Below are 15,554 nucleotides of genomic sequence, written 5' to 3'. Positions count from 1 at the left end.
AACTATCTGGCGCACCAGATTGTTTCTAATGCGCAGCAGATTCTTTCTCGTGCACGCCAGATTGTTTCTGGTGCGGAACAGAAAGAATCTGGCGCACCAGATTGTTTCTGGTGTGCGCCAGAAACTATCTGGCCCGCACCAGGTTCTTTCTATTGCGCACAAAAACTATCTGATGCACCAGATTGTTTTTAATGTGCACCAGATTCTTTCTGGTGCGCACCAGATTGTTTTTGGTGCGCAACAGAAACAATCTGGCGCACCAGTTTCTTTCTCGTGCGCACCAGATAGTTTCTAGTGCGCACTAAAAACAATCTGGCGCACACCAGATTGTTTCTCGTGCGCACCAGATTGTTTCTGGTGTGCAACAGAAACAAAGTGGCGCAACCGAGTTTTTCTCGTACGCACCAGATTGTTTCTTGTGCGCAACAGAAACTATTTGGCGTGCACCAGATTGTTTCTAGCGCGCACAAAACCTATCTGGCGCACCAGATTGTTTCTAATGCGCACCAGATTCTTTCTCTTGCACACCAAATTCTTTCTGGTGCGCAACAGAAAATCTGGCACACCAGATTCTTTCTCGTGTGCACCTGAAACTATCTGACGCACACCAGATTGTTTCAGGTGCTCACCAGAAACTATCCTAGGCACGAAGGCACCAGATTCTTTCTCGTGCGCACCTGAAACTATCTGACGCGCACCAGATTGTTTCATGTGCTCACCAGAAACTATCTGGCGGCCCAGATTGTTTCTAGTGAGCACTAGATACTATCTGGTGCACACCAGATTGTTTTTAGTTCACACCAGATTGTTTCATGTGCTCACCGGAAACTAATAGGCGCCCCAGATTTTTTCTAGTGCTCACTAGAAACTATCCGGTGCACACCAGATTGTTTCTCGGGCGCACCAGATTTTTTCTCGTGCACACCAGAAACTATTTCATAAACAATAGCATTATAGAGCATTTAAACTGGCGTACTTTTGCCATGCAAGTTAGCAAATTGCAACAATGGGCTTTCATAGCAAAAGCCCGCTATCTTCAATGCTCTATAATGCTAAAGTTTACCAGATAGTTTCTGGTGCGCATGTGAAACAATCTGGTGTGCAGGGCCAGGCCATTTGGGGGCCCTAAGCAAAATAATGCAAAGGGGCCCATATTTTTGGCCTACCATTTCGTCACAGTGTACTGTAAAACCCATACATGCAATCCAACGCATACGTCCATATTTTGTATATTAATCAAGATTTTGTTGCACTGCATGCTTCAAACTTCTCACCCCAAATGATAGTCAGAACTTACAGTAGATAGCGCCAAACCTTTTTCTAAAAGAGGAAAGAAAGAAGTTAAGGAAGGACTTTTATTTTTTAAAGCTTGCAATCAAGTATCAAAACTCACAAAAGTCAAATAAAGCAAACTGTAGTAAACAAAACAGAATATAAATTAAACAATTGCCAAATTGGGGGCGCCCCAGTGGTCAGGGGCCCTAAGAAGCTGCATAGTCTGCGTATAGGCTGGGCCGGCCCTGCTGGTGCGTACCATTTTTTTCCCTGGTGTGCGCACTAGAAACACTCCGGCACGCACACAACAGATTGTTGCTGGTGCGCACGCACTAGATTGGCTCTGGTGCACACGCACCAGTTTGGTTCTGGTGTGCATGCACTAGATTGGTTAAATTTATTTTATTTCTGTTATTGTCTCTTTAGGGGCTCCGTAGCAATACAGTAATCCAATCGAGATCATTCAATCACTGCCCCCCAAAAAACATGTTGTAAACTGATAATAACCACTGGTTTGTTTTTATAAGCCCCTCCGCCCCGCCCACTCCCTCCCGCCGCCCCGCCCACTTTCCCCCTCGTTTACGTGCTCTTACGTCACGCGTCGGGAATGCTGCGAGTGGCGCTTCCGTCCGAGAAGGCCTCCGGATCCGAGGCAAAAGTAGGTTAACGACGCTAGCCGAGTAAAAAAAGCGAAAGTTGCGTTCACAGACCGCGAGCTTCGATGGCAGCTGGCCGCCATTTCTGCTGGTAAGTGTCCTTTTTCTACATTTATTGTTGTTCCGTCTCCTTTTGGTCGTGTTGCGAACTTAGCAGCCAAAATCGACGTCAAATTCTATATCCATCCCACTTCTGAATTGAGTCGAATACTTATTAATTCGCCCGTACCCAATTTGGATTTGTTATTGTTGCATATCGGCGCTTTTTCCGATTTTCAAACGCGACTTGTGGCGAGCTACAAGCTGTTAGCTCGAGCCTTCAAAATAAAAGCTTGCGATTAAGATACTTCCAAATTACGCTTCTTTATGCGACGGTTTTTCACGATTAAAGCGACTAACGAATTAAATTGCTCTAACTTTCACGTATGTAGTTTACGATGCTTGTGTATTTCCTTTAACACGCCACGAAATGTTAATTCTGAAAAAACGGAAGTAGCACCGTATTCCCCGTATTTTTGACGCCCTGTCACTCATTTTCCATGTCAAATTTTAGCTATTAAACGTCGACATTTGGGGGGAGGAAATTGTATTCCTTCCAGTCAGAAAATTTAAAACATTTGAATTAATAATAATGAGCATATTTGCGTCAAACTAATGAGAAGAACCACTAAAAAATTTGCATGTTCAGTTGTTTGTTTTGGCGACCAATCCCGGGTGCAGCAGTTCAAAGCTTCCATTCCGACTTGTTGTTTTTGAGCAAAAACATCATGGTTGTAATCCTCTTAGCGATCAGGATTTATGACGGCTACACGACCCAAATTCTCTCAATCAGTCTGAGTGCGGTTTTAACTCCTTGAATGCCATTGACGTTGATACACGTCTAATTCAAATGGGTTTGTCACTCATCGATTTCCATCCATGGCGGGCAATGAGTTTGTCGCCCCACCGAGCTGTCAAAGATTGTATTGTTTTGAGCCAGGTGCTATCATTACACAACATTTCCTATTTTGGAAATCCTTGCTGGGGTAAACAGTCGAAGACAATACGCATTGTGGGTGGAAAGCGGCGAGAGTCGCAGCTGTGAGCGCGCGCGGCCTGTTTTCGGGGGGCCCGATGCTGGAAATCCCCAAACCTTCAGTGTTTCCTGCTCCGAAAGTCCATTGTTTGAGCTGTGGTTGCCACGGGAAATGAAAAAAGTGCTCAATCCACTTCAGAATCCCACCATGTCCGGTCCCACCTGGTTGCCACCGAGGACTCTGGACAGTCCCGAACGAGCCGCCCCCCAGATGTCCCACTCGCCGGGCTCGGCCGTCTACCGGGCGCCCAACAAGAAGGGGGCGCCGGACTTCCGGCCAAAATATAGCCCTTTGGAGCAGAACGGAGGAGGGATAGCTACTCGTTACGTGGCAACTGGACCCTCAGGTATGCAAGTTTTCCGACTCTCTCAACTTTTCCGCACCTCGAGAACTAACGTGTTTCTGTTCTGGGAAAGGTGGTCCCGCTCACTATTACTCCCCTCCGCACGTGCCCAACGAAGATCACAACTGGAGCGCTCACGAGCTGACTGTAGGTGACTCGTCAACATCTCGCTCAGTACTTGTGTTTCAACAAACGTTAAACTCGTTCAGCACCGAGGATCCGACAAGACCGCGGGACGTCACTCTGACATCGACGCGGACATCGATTCGCTCAGCGCTATGCTGGCCGACCTCGACGGCCACCCGCAGGACTCCAGCACGCAAGTACCTCACCACTTATCTTTTTTTCATACAGTGTACAACAAAAGTGAGTACACCCCTCACATTTTTGCAGATATTTAAGTGTATCTTTTCATGGGACAACACTGACAAAATGACACTTTGACACAATGAAAAGTAGTCTGTGTGCCGCTTATATAATAGAGTTCATTTATTTTCCCCTCAAAATATAGCCATTAATATCTAAACCCCTGGCAACAAAAGTGAGTACACCACTTAGAAACTACGTACATCCCTAATTGTCCAAATTGAGTACTGCTTGTCATTCTTCCTCCAAAATGTCACGTGATTCGTTACAGGACTGCTGCAGCCCGCCTGTCTCATCAGACCATAGGACATGGTTCCAGTAATCCATATGCTTTGTTGACATGTCTTCAGCAAACTGTTTGCAGGCTTTCATGTGTACCGTCTTCAGAAGAGGCTTCCTCCTGGGGTGACAGCCATGCACACCAATTTGATGTAGAGTGCGGCGTATGGTCTGAGCACTAACAGACTGACCCCCGAACTCTTCAATCTCTGCAGCAATGCTGACAGCACTCCTGTAACGAGTCACGTGACATTTTGGAGGGAAAATGACAAGCAGTACTCAATTTGGACATTTAGGGATGTACGTAGTTTCTAAGGGGTGTACTCACTTTTATTGCCAGGGATTTAGATATTAATGGCTATATTTTGAGGGGAAAATAAATGAAATCTATTATATAAGCTTCACACAGACTACTTTTCAGTAGGGGTGTGCCATCTTAGGCACCCCACAATTCGATTCGATTACGATTCAGGGTGCTACGATTAGATCTTTAAACGATGATCACGGTATTGACGATGATCACTGTTATCGCGATTATCATGATTATCGATGCATCGTACATTACTGATTAATAAAGTAGCCAAACAAATTTATGTCCATTATTTATTTAAAATATCCTTATGATTCAACAGGAACAATGGTAACATGCCCATACAACAAAAAGCTGCCCTAAAGCTGTTTTAATTATTTATTTTTTACAAGAAAGTGCAAAAACATTAACCATTTTAAAGGGAGACAAAGTGTCTTTAAATATAAGTAGGATTGTTCCGATCATGTTTTTTTGCTCCCGATCCGAAAAAAAAAAAAAGATCAACTACTACCTTTCTTCCCCACATTGCTTCCCACGATATTTTTAACTGTTGAGAGGGGGATTTTAAGGCTTTAGCCAATTAAATAAAGGCTCCAAAGACTGCCTAAAATCACTCTACTCATTTTACACTGCCTTTTAGCTCTATATATAGGTAAAATGGCGCCTTTATAGATTGAACGCGACAATGCGTGAGTGGGTCGTGCAAAACAAAAAATTTTAAAAAGGCATGTCCGATATTTTTTTGCCGATTCCGATACTTTGAAAATGACGTGATCTGACCCAATCGATCGGGATGCCGATCGATCAGGACGCCGATCGATCAGGACATCTTTAGATATAAGATTTCTTTTAACCAATATACTTAGTTTTCACAGTGTTACCTCCCTTGTGTAACTCTTGGAGTGACAGGTGGAAATCACAACTGCTCTTGATCACTTTTAACTTGTGGCGTTTATTGCCGAGCACATAAAAAAAGTTCGGCAGCCTCCAACATTGCCACACACACTCATTACAGCGCGAGCACTTTCTTCTCTCCCTGCCCGCCCATACGCATACACGCCTGTCGGCTCCCAGGCAGCACTTGCAACAACAGATTTCTTTACTATTTCGCATATTTGTAGTGTTACCGCGGTACTTAATCATGGTTTTACATGTTCTGCATATGAAATACACGTTAGTTAATTAGCTAATTAGCTTAGCGCTCGGTGCTAACTATTACCATCTCAAAACCAACAACAACAATAAAGGCTAAACAGTTCAAGAGGGTTCGTGTACTCACCTCTTATAGACGCAAACAGATCTTAGCAACACACTCAGGACATTTTTCAATTGAAATGCCTTAGAACTATTCCTGGACATCTGAAAGACAAGGTGCAACGAACTATCTCTCTTCCCCTCTCGCTCTAAAAAATAACTTGTGCACAAACCTGTCTCATACACAAATTTATTTGCCAGTCTTTTAAAAAGGAGTGAATCTCTCTCAGTAACCAGGAGCATCCATCATAACGTTGTGCGTGCGTCGTTAACGGTGTCCGTGCGGCAGACGTGTCTTGAATGTCGTTCCGCTGCGAGCAACTGTCATAAAGTTATGAAGGAAAATCATCGTTTTTTTTTAACCTTAATAAATCGTAATCGAATCGTCGCGTGTCGAATCGCGATGCATGTAATAATCGATTTTTTGGGGGGGAACTCCTCTACTTTTCATTGTGTCAAAGTATAAATATCTGAAGAAATGCGAGGGGTGTACTCACTTTTGTGATACACTGTAGATTTACACAGATTTTCCACCCTTTTGGGTAGAGCCCTAAGTTGAAGACCTTCTAATCTCCGCAGCTCTACGACAACGTGCCTTACAACAAATTCCTCTCGGGGGATCACTACAACGCAGTCCGGCCCTCCTCGGGGTACCCCCCTCATCCCCAGAATCAGTACCGCGCACAGTCTTCTTACCCCGGAGAGCGAGGCGTGACTCCGTACTCGGCACCCCACCAGCGCGGCGACTACTACTCGTCAGCCCCCGCCAAACCGTACCCGCAGCCCGTACCGGCGTCCTACACCACGGCGTCCACCCCAACCGGGCCCAGGTTTAGCGTGCAGGTCAAGACCGCCCAGCCCGTCACCTACTCGCAGACTGGGCGGCAGGCCGAGCAGGCTTACGCTCCGCAGCCGCCGCGCCAGCACCACCCGCCACTTCAGGCCAGCCCGCAGGACTGGTACCCCGGGCACCCTGGCTCCCAACCTCAGGAGATCCAGAGAGGAAGAGGAGGCCAGGTGCCTTTGTCTAAAAGAGGAATGGAAAATAATCACATGGGAGCAGCACTGAGTCCTGCTTACCAGTCAGGCAAGGTGCGTCGGGGATACCGACACATTCTATTTTCAGTAAAATTAAACAACTTTCTTCTTTCTAGCACGTGCCAGCACCTAGCCGTCCGGAAGAAGAACTGGATCGCCTCACCAAGAAGCTCGTCTACGATATGAACCACCCGCCCGCCGAGGATTATTTTGGTACGAACCGTCGGCGCGACGGCAACGAAAGAGACACCCGCTACATTTTCCCTTCCCAACAGGACGATGCGCTCGCTGCGGCGACAACGTGGTGGGCGACGGCAGCGGCTGTGTGGCCATGGAGCAGGTGTTCCACGTGGAGTGCTTCACATGTATCACGTGTCACGCCCGCCTGCGAGGGCAGCCCTTCTACGCCCTGGACAAGAAGAGTTACTGCGAGACTTGTTACATTGTGCGTGATAGCAGTTTCATAGGCTCAAAAGTGCACTGAAACTCTCTGAATACATACAGTGGGGCAAATAAGTATTTAGTCAACCACTAATTGTGCAAGTTCTCCTACTTGAAAATATTAGAGAGGCCTGTAATTGTCAACATGGGTAAACCTCAACCATGAGAGACAGAATGTGGGGGGAAAAAAACAGAAAATCACATTGTTTGATTTTTAAAGAATTTATTTATAAATCATGGTGGAAAATCAGTATTTGGTCAATACCAAAAGTTCATCTCAATACTTTGTTATGTACCCTCTTCACAAGCTTTTCACACACAGTTGCTGGTATTTTGGCCCAGTCCTCCATGCAGATCTCCTCTAGAGCAGTGATGTTTTGGGGCTGTCGTTTGGCATCACGGACTTTGAACTCCCTCCACAGATTTTCTATGGGGTTGAGATCTGGAGACTGACTAGCCCACTCCAGGACCTTGAAATGCTTCTTACGAAGTCACTCCTTTGTTGCCCTGGCTGTGTGTTTGGGATCATTGTCATGCTGAAAGACCCAGCCATGTCTCATCTTCAACGCCCTTGCTGATGGAAGGAGATTTTCACTCAAAATCTCTCGATACGTGGCCTCATTCATTCTTTCCTTTACACAGATCAGTCGTCCTGGTCCCTTTGCAGAAAAAGCGCCCCAACGCATGATGTTTCCACCCCCATGCTTCACAGTGGGTATGGTGTTCTTCGGATGCAATTCAGTATTCTTTCTCCTCCAAACAGGAGAACCTGTGTTTCTTCCAAAAAGTTCTATTTTGGTTTCATCTTACCATAACACATTCTCCCAGTCCTCTTCTGGATCATCCAAATGCTCTCTAGTAAACTGCAGACGGGCCTGGATGTGTACTGGCTTCAGCAGGGGGACACTTTTGGTAGTGCAGGATTTGAGTCCCTGGCGACGCATTGTGTTACTAATAGTAGCCTTTGTTACTGTGATCCCAGCTCTCTGTAGGTCATTCACTAGGTCCCCCCGTGTGGTTCTGGGATTTTTACTCACCGTTCTTGTTATCATTTTGACGCCACGGGGTGAGATCTTGCATGGAGTCCCAGATCGAGGGAGATTATCAGTGGTCTTGTATGTCTTCTATTTTCTAATAATTGCTCCCACAGTTGATTTCTTTACACCAAGCGTTTTACCTATTGCAGATTGAGTCTTCCCAGCCTGGTGCAGGTCTACAATTTTGTCTCTGGTATCCTTCGACAGCTCTGTGGTCTTGGCCATAGTGGAGTTTGGAGTGTGACTGACTGAGGTTGTGAACAGGTGTCTTTTATACCGATAATGAGTTAAAACAGGTGCCATTAATACAGGAAACGAGTGGAGCCTCGTTAGAAGTTAGACCTCTTTGACAGCCAGAAATCTTGCTTGTTTGTAGGTGACCGAATACTTATTTTCCACTCTAATTTGGAAATAAATTCTTTAAAAATCAAGCAATGTGATTTTCTGTTTTTTTCCCCCCCCACATTCTCTCTCATGGTTGAGATTCACCCATGTTGACAATTACAGGCCTCTCCAATCTTTTCAAGTAGGATAACTTGCACAATTGGTGGTTGACTAAATACTTATTTGCCCCACTGTAATAGTAACCTAGTAGTAGCAGCTAGCCATATTTGAAGCTCACCTGTACTACCACCAACGGGCTGGGTGCTTTGAAACTCTACAGCAGTGGTTCTTAACCTGGGTTCGGTGAGTAAGTCTCAGGGGTTCGGCGAAGGATTAAATCTAGGCAAGGCTTTTTAGACCAGGTTTTGGACTGGTTTGCTCTCACTTTACAGTTCTTTTAACTGCAAGTCCTCGATCTGATGGGAGGAGGAACTGGTTTGCTCAGTGGAAGGTTGACTCGCTATGGTACGAGGGAGCACAACAGACTAATGGGCAGCGTGGTCTTAAATTTTGACCTCTTTCTAAAACATGCTGTCAAAATGAGAAGAATTATGAACAGGAATTCGCTAAATTATTAGCTTGCTAGTTTAGATATGTTGGTTTTGAATTTGAAAATTGCTTTATTATCTAATTTTGAAGGTTTTGGTGAATCGACACGTGAAACTTGTGGGGTTCGGTACCTTTAGCAATGTTAAGAACCACTGCTCTAAACACATTGTGGTATGAAAAAGAATCTGAACCTTTTGGAATTTCTCACATTTCTGCATAAAATCGCCATCAAATGTGATCTGATTTTTGTCAAAATCACACAGATGAAAAAACAGTGCTTTAACTAAAACCACCCAGACATGTATAGGTTTTCATATTTTAATGAGGATAGCATGCAAACAATCACATAAGGGGGAACAATAAATAAGTGAACCATCATATTTAATATTTTGTGGCCCTACCTTTGGCAGCAAATACTTCAACCAGGCGCTTTCTGTAGCTGCAGATCAGTCTGGCACATCGATCAGGACTAATCTTGGCCCATTCTTCACTACAAAACTGCTGTAGTTCAGTCAAATTCCTGGTATGTCTGACAGGAATCGCTGTCATTAGGTCACGCCACAGCATCTCAATAGGGTTCAAGTCTGTACTTTAACTTGACCACTCCAGAAAGTGTATTTTGTTCTTCTGAAACCATTCTGAAGTTGATTTACTTCTGTTTTGGATCATTGTCTTGTTGCAGCATCCATCCTCTTTTTAGCTTCAACTGTCTGACAGACTGCCTCAGGTTTTCCTGTAAAACCTTTGAATTCATTCTTCCATTAATAATTGCAAGTTGTCCAGGCCCTGAGGAAGCAAAACAGCCCCAAATCATGATGCTCTCCCCACCATGCTTCACGGTGGGGATGAAGTGTTGATGTTGATGAGCTGTTCCATTTTTCCTCCACACATGACGTTGTGTGTTACTCCCAAACAATTCAACTTTGGTTTCATCAGTCCACAAAATATTTTTTCCTGTACTTCTGTGGAGTGTTCAAGTGCCTTTTTGCGAACATTAAACGAGCAACAATGTTTTTTTTTTTTTTTTCTTTAGACAGCAGTGGCTTCCTCCGTGGAAGCCTCCCATGAACACCATTCTTGGCCATAGTTTTACATATAGTTGATGTGTGAACAAAGATATTGGACTGTGCCAGCGTCCTCTGTAAGTCTTTAGGAGTCACTCTAGGGTTCTTTTTTTACCTGTCTGAGTATTCTGCGCTGAACTTCTGGCGTCATCTTTGGTGGACGGCCACTTCTTGGGAGAGAAGCAACAGTGCCAAACTCTTTCCATTCGTAGACAACTTCTTTGACTGCCGATTGATGAACATCCAGACTTTTAGAGATGGTTTTGTATCCTTTCCCAGCTTTATACAAATCAACAATTCTTGATTGAGAGTCTTTAGACAGCTTTTTTGACCGAGCCATGATGCACATCAGACAATGCTTTTCATCAAGATATTTCTAACCAGGTGTGTGTTTTTTAGTGGTCAGGGCAGCTTTAAACCACTCATTAGTGATTGGGCACACACACCTGACTTAAAATGTTTGGTAAAAATTGGTTTAAATTGCTCTCCAAGTCTCCTGAGGCAGAGGGTTCACTTATTTTTCTTCCTTCTGTCATTGTTTGCATGCCATCCTCATTAAACGATGAAAAGCTATAAATGTTTGGGTGGTTTTAGTTGAAGCGGACACTGTTTTTTCATCTGTGTGATTTTGACAAAGATCCGATCACATTTGATGGGGATTTTATGCAGAAATGTGAGAAATTCCAAAAGGTTCAGATACTTTTTCATAGCACTGTAGTACTAGAGTAGCATTCCAAAGTAGGAAATAAGCGACCGACCAAACATTCTATATTTTGTAAACCCAAAGTGCCCCCCCCCCCAAAAAAAAGTATTGCTTTAGATCAAATGGATTGGACGTCTGGTATTGACACTAGTAAAAACACTAATCCGTGTTTTTCTCTCTCTGGTCAGAGTACGTTAGAGCAATGTTCCAAGTGCTCCAAGCCCATTTTAGACCGCATCCTTCGGGCGATGGGGAAAGCCTACCACCCTCGCTGTTTTACATGCGTGGTATGCAACTGCTGCTTGGACGGCGTGCCCTTCACCGTGGACGCCACTTCACAGATACATTGCATCGAAGACTTTCACAGGTACAGATGCTAACACTAACACACGCCGAGCGTAGCTTACTGAACCGTGCCCTTTAGCGCAGGAAGTATTTGGGGATGTGCCACGATTCTATTTGATAACGATTCGGGGTGCTACGATTCGATTTTTGAATGATGATCACGGTATTTACGATGATCGCGATTATCATGATTATCGATGCATTGTACATTACTGATTAATAAAGTAGCCAAACAAATTTGTCATTTATTTATTTAAAATATCCTTATGATTCATCAGGAACGACGGAAACATGCCCATACAACAAAAATCTGCCCTTAAGCTGCTTTTTAATTTATTTTTTAATAAGAAAAAGCAAAAATATTAACCATTTTAAAGGGAGTACTTATTTCTCTCAGCAATACAATAAAATTTACACTGGTGGAATGAATTCCACATTTTCTGGACACAAACAAAGCGTCTTTAGAAATAAGACTTCTTTTAACCAATATACTTTGTTTTAACAGTGTTACCTCCCTTGTGTAACTTTCGGAGTGACAGGTGCAAATCACAACTGCTTTTGATCACTTTAACTTGTGGCGTTTATTATCATCGTTATCATGGTTTTACACGTTCTGCATATGAAATACATGTTAGCGAATTAGCTCATTTGCTTAATGCTCGGCGCTAACTATTAACATCTCAAAAACAACAACAATAAAGGCTAAACAGTACAAGAGGGTTTGTTTACTCACCTCTTATAGACGCACACAGGTCTTAGCAACACACTCAGGAGATTTTTCAATTGAAATGCCTTAAAACTACTGCTGGACATCTGAAAGACTAGGAGCAACGAACTATCTCTATTCCCCTCTGTCTGCCTGTCTCATACACAAATTTATTTTCCAGTCTTTTAAAAAGGAGTAAATCTCTCTCCCAGTAACTGGGAGCATCCATCATAACTTTGCGCGTGCGTCCGTTAACGGTGTCCGGGCGGCAGACATGTCTTGAATTTCGTTTTGCTACGAGCGACCCTCACAAAGTTATGAGTGAAAATCATCATTTTTTAACCATAATCGAATCGTCACGTGTCGAATCGCGATGCATGTAATAATTAGGGCTGTCAAACGATTAAAATGTTTAATCGAGTTAATCACAGCTTAAAAATAATTGTAATTAATCGCAATTCAAACCATCTATAAAATATGCCATATTTTTCTGTAAATTATTGTTGGAATGGAAAGATAAGACACAAGACGGATATTTACATTCAACATACTGTACATAAGTACTGTATTTGTTTATTATAACAATAAATCAACAAGATGGCATTAACATGTTAAAGCGATCCATGGATAGAAAGACTTGTAGTTCTTAAAGGATAATTGTTAGTACTAAAAGTTATAGAAGTTTTATATTAAAACCCCTCTTAATGTTTTCGTTTTAATAAAATTTGTAAAATTTTCAATCAAAAAATAAACTAGTAGCTCGCCGTTGTTGATGTCAATAATTACACAATGCTCATTGTGCTTCAACCCATAAATTCAGTCGCACCAAAGCGCCAGCAGAGGGAGACAAAAAACACAAGCAACAAGTGGACATGTCACTGTGCTGTCATTTTAATCTGTTTGAGCGGGGCATGTGCGTTAATTGCATCAAATATTTCAACGTGATTAGTTAAAAAAATTAATTACCGCCCGTTAACGCGATAATTTTGACAGCTTTATTAATAATCGATTTTTAAAAAAAACTTTTCTAGGAAGTACGCACCTCGCTGTTCCGTTTGCGGCGAGCCCATCATGCCCGAGGCGGGTCAGGAGGAGACGGTCCGGATCGTTGCGCTGGACCGCAGCTTCCACGTCAACTGTTACGTGTGTGAGGTGAGAAACCCGAGCGGTGTTCGGGCACAGAACCGAGTGTAAATTCTCCTTCTCTGTCAGGAATGCGGACTCCTGTTGTCCTCCGAGGGCGAAGGTCGCGGATGCTACCCGTTGGACGGGCACATCCTTTGCAAGGGCTGTAGTGCCCGGCGGATCCAGGACCTCTCGGCCAAAATCTCCACGGACTGCTGACTGGACACATTGAAACATATCACTTTCAGCTTTAAAAGTCATGTTCGTGTGCTGTGTTAGTGCCGATTTACAGCAAAGTAGCCAGTTTTGGTACATATTTACCTTACACACAGGTACTCATTTCAAACTGAAGGATGACTGGGGGAAGACTGTGACTCCTACATTTGAACAGGCCGTGTTGTAGCCTGGTAGAACTGTAAAAGGAATGTAGTATTTAACATTGAATTGGTTTGAGAAGTTTCAGTAGTAATGAATGTGAACATAAAACTTTTGGACTGTTACTCTGAACGGTGCAATGAAGTACACGGAGAAAAATGATTCATCGAGATGTTCTTGCGTCTACCTTTGCACTTCTTATGTTACGTACATGCACCGTCCATCCGTTATCGTGTACCGCCTCCCCTCACGAAAGGGGCGGGGCCTCAAGTATCTTCCGAAATATTTGTCGAGCCGCCGTCCCCTCATTACGTGTTCTAAAGGGCTAGAAGCGTACCGTATTTTCTGGATTATGTCATACCGGAGTATTACTTGCACCAGCCAAACTATTAAAAAAGGTGCGACTTATAGTCCAGAAAATACGGTGAGTTCGGATTGTTGATCCCAAAATCTTTGTTTGCGTCTTTATGTCGAAATGTTTTGTCCAGTTGCACAATCAGCCATGTAGCCTGTTTTTTTTTTTGGTGTTTATTTTGTTTTGAAATGCTGTGAAGTTGGAGCTCATGGTACCACGGCACGTCCCTTTTTTGGTGACCGATTAAAACATTTTTTTTAATTACATGTGTCCTGTGATTGTTTTGGTTTTCACCATGGATCGGTTGAGTCGGCTCCATCCATTGACATAGGTGGAGAATCAAGGGAATTTGGAATTCCCCAAACCCGCATATATACAGTGGGGCAAATAAGTATTTAGTCAACCACCAATTGTGCACGTTCTCCTACTTGAAAAGATTAGAGAGGCCTGTAATTGTCAGCATGGGTAAACCTCAACCATGAGAGACAATGTGGAAAAATAAAAACAGAAAATCACTGATTTTTAAAGAAAAAAAATGGAAAATAAGTATTGGTGACCTACAAACAAGATTTCTGGCTGTCAAAGAGGTCTAACTTCTTCTAACGAGGTCTAACGAGGCTCCACTCGTTACCTGTATTAATGACACCTGTTTTAACTCATTATCGGTATTAAAGACACCTGTCCACAACCTCAGTCAGTCACACTCCAAACTGCACTACGGCCAAGACCAAAGAGCTGTCGAAGGAAACCAGAGACAAAATTTTAGACCGGCACCAGGCTGGGAAGACTGAATCTGCAATAGGTAAAACGTTTGGTGTAAAGAAATAAACTGTGGGAGTAATTATTAGAAAATGGAAGACATACAAGACCCCTGATAATCTCCCTCAATCTGGGGCTCCATACAAGATCTTAACCCGTGGCGTCAAAATGATAACAAGAATGGTGAGCAAAAATCCCAGAACCACACGGGGGGACCTGGTGAATGACCTTCAGAGAGCTGGGACCACACTAACAAAGGCTACCATCAGTAACACAATGCGCCGCCAGGGACTCAAATCCTGCACTGCCAGACGTGTCCCCCTGCTGAAGAAAGTACACGTCCTGGCCCGTCTGCGGTTCGCTAGAGAGCATTTGGATGATCCAGAAGAGGACTTGGAGTATGTGTTATGGTCAGATGAAACCAAAATAGAACTTTCTGGTAGAAACACAGGTTCTCGTCTTTGGAGGAGAAAGAATACTGAATTGTATCCGAAGAACACCATACCCACTGTGAAGCATGGGGGTGGAAACATCATGCTTTGGGGCTGTTTTCCGGCAAAGGGACCAGGACGACTGATCTGTGTAAAGGAAAGAATGAATGGGGCCATGTATCGAGAGATTTTGAAGGAAAATCTCCTTCCATCAGCAAGGGCATTGAAGATGAGGCGTGGCTTGGTCTTTCAGTATGACAATGATCCCAAACACACAGCCAGGGCAACAAAGGAGTGGCTTCGTAAGAAGCATTTCAAGGTCCTGGAGTGGCGTAGCCAGGTTTCAGATCTCAACCCCATAGAAAATCTGTGGAGGGAGTTGAAAGTCCGTGTTGCCCAACGACAGCCCCGAAACATCACTGCTCTAGAGGAGATCTACATGGAGGAATGGACCAAAATACCAGCAACAGTGTTTGAAAAGCTTGTGAAGAGTTACAGAAAACGTTTGGCCTCCGTTATTGCCGAGTAGTATTGTACTCAAGTACTCAAGTATTGAGATGAACTTTTGGTATTGACCAAATACTTATTTTCCACCATGATTTGCAAATACATTCTTTTAAAATCAAACAGTGTGATTTTTTTTCCACATTATGTCTCTCATGGTTGAGGTTTACCCATATTGA

The 15,554-nt window shown here is 43.6% G+C and overlaps 1 protein-coding gene across 1 annotated transcript; it reads left to right on the top strand.

Annotated features, from left to right (window-relative positions):
- Positions 1–1,878: 1,878 nt before the first annotated feature.
- On the top strand, positions 1,879–13,939 carry trip6 (thyroid hormone receptor interactor 6). Its single transcript, XM_057856347.1, has 10 exons — positions 1,879–2,022; positions 3,146–3,353; positions 3,424–3,497; positions 3,560–3,673; positions 6,139–6,651; positions 6,714–6,810; positions 6,873–7,042; positions 10,964–11,142; positions 12,858–12,978; positions 13,039–13,939. Exons 2-10 carry the CDS (start codon positions 3,155–3,157, stop codon positions 13,168–13,170), a joined length of 1,599 nt encoding a protein of 532 aa, XP_057712330.1. The 5' UTR covers positions 1,879–2,022; positions 3,146–3,154; the 3' UTR covers positions 13,171–13,939.
- The last annotated feature ends 1,615 nt before the right edge of the window (positions 13,940–15,554 follow it).

Source organism: Corythoichthys intestinalis, chromosome 13 (assembly GCF_030265065.1).
Source record: "Corythoichthys intestinalis isolate RoL2023-P3 chromosome 13, ASM3026506v1, whole genome shotgun sequence".
Lineage (NCBI taxonomy): Eukaryota > Metazoa > Chordata > Actinopteri > Syngnathiformes > Syngnathidae > Corythoichthys > Corythoichthys intestinalis.
Note: the sequence above shows the minus strand (reverse complement) of the source record. Positions and strands in the feature narration are given on the sequence as shown.

Excerpts from the sequence above, each read along its gene's own strand:
- trip6 (XM_057856347.1), top strand. The coding sequence starts at position 3,155 with ATGTCCGGTCCCACCTGGTTGCCACCGAGGACTCTGGACAGTCCCGAA. Across the intron at positions 3,498-3,559 it reads GGAGCGCTCACGAGCTGACT|CACCGAGGATCCGACAAGAC; the intron begins GTAGGTGACTCG and ends AAACTCGTTCAG. Across the intron at positions 11,143-12,857 it reads TGCATCGAAGACTTTCACAG|GAAGTACGCACCTCGCTGTT; the intron begins GTACAGATGCTA and ends AAACTTTTCTAG.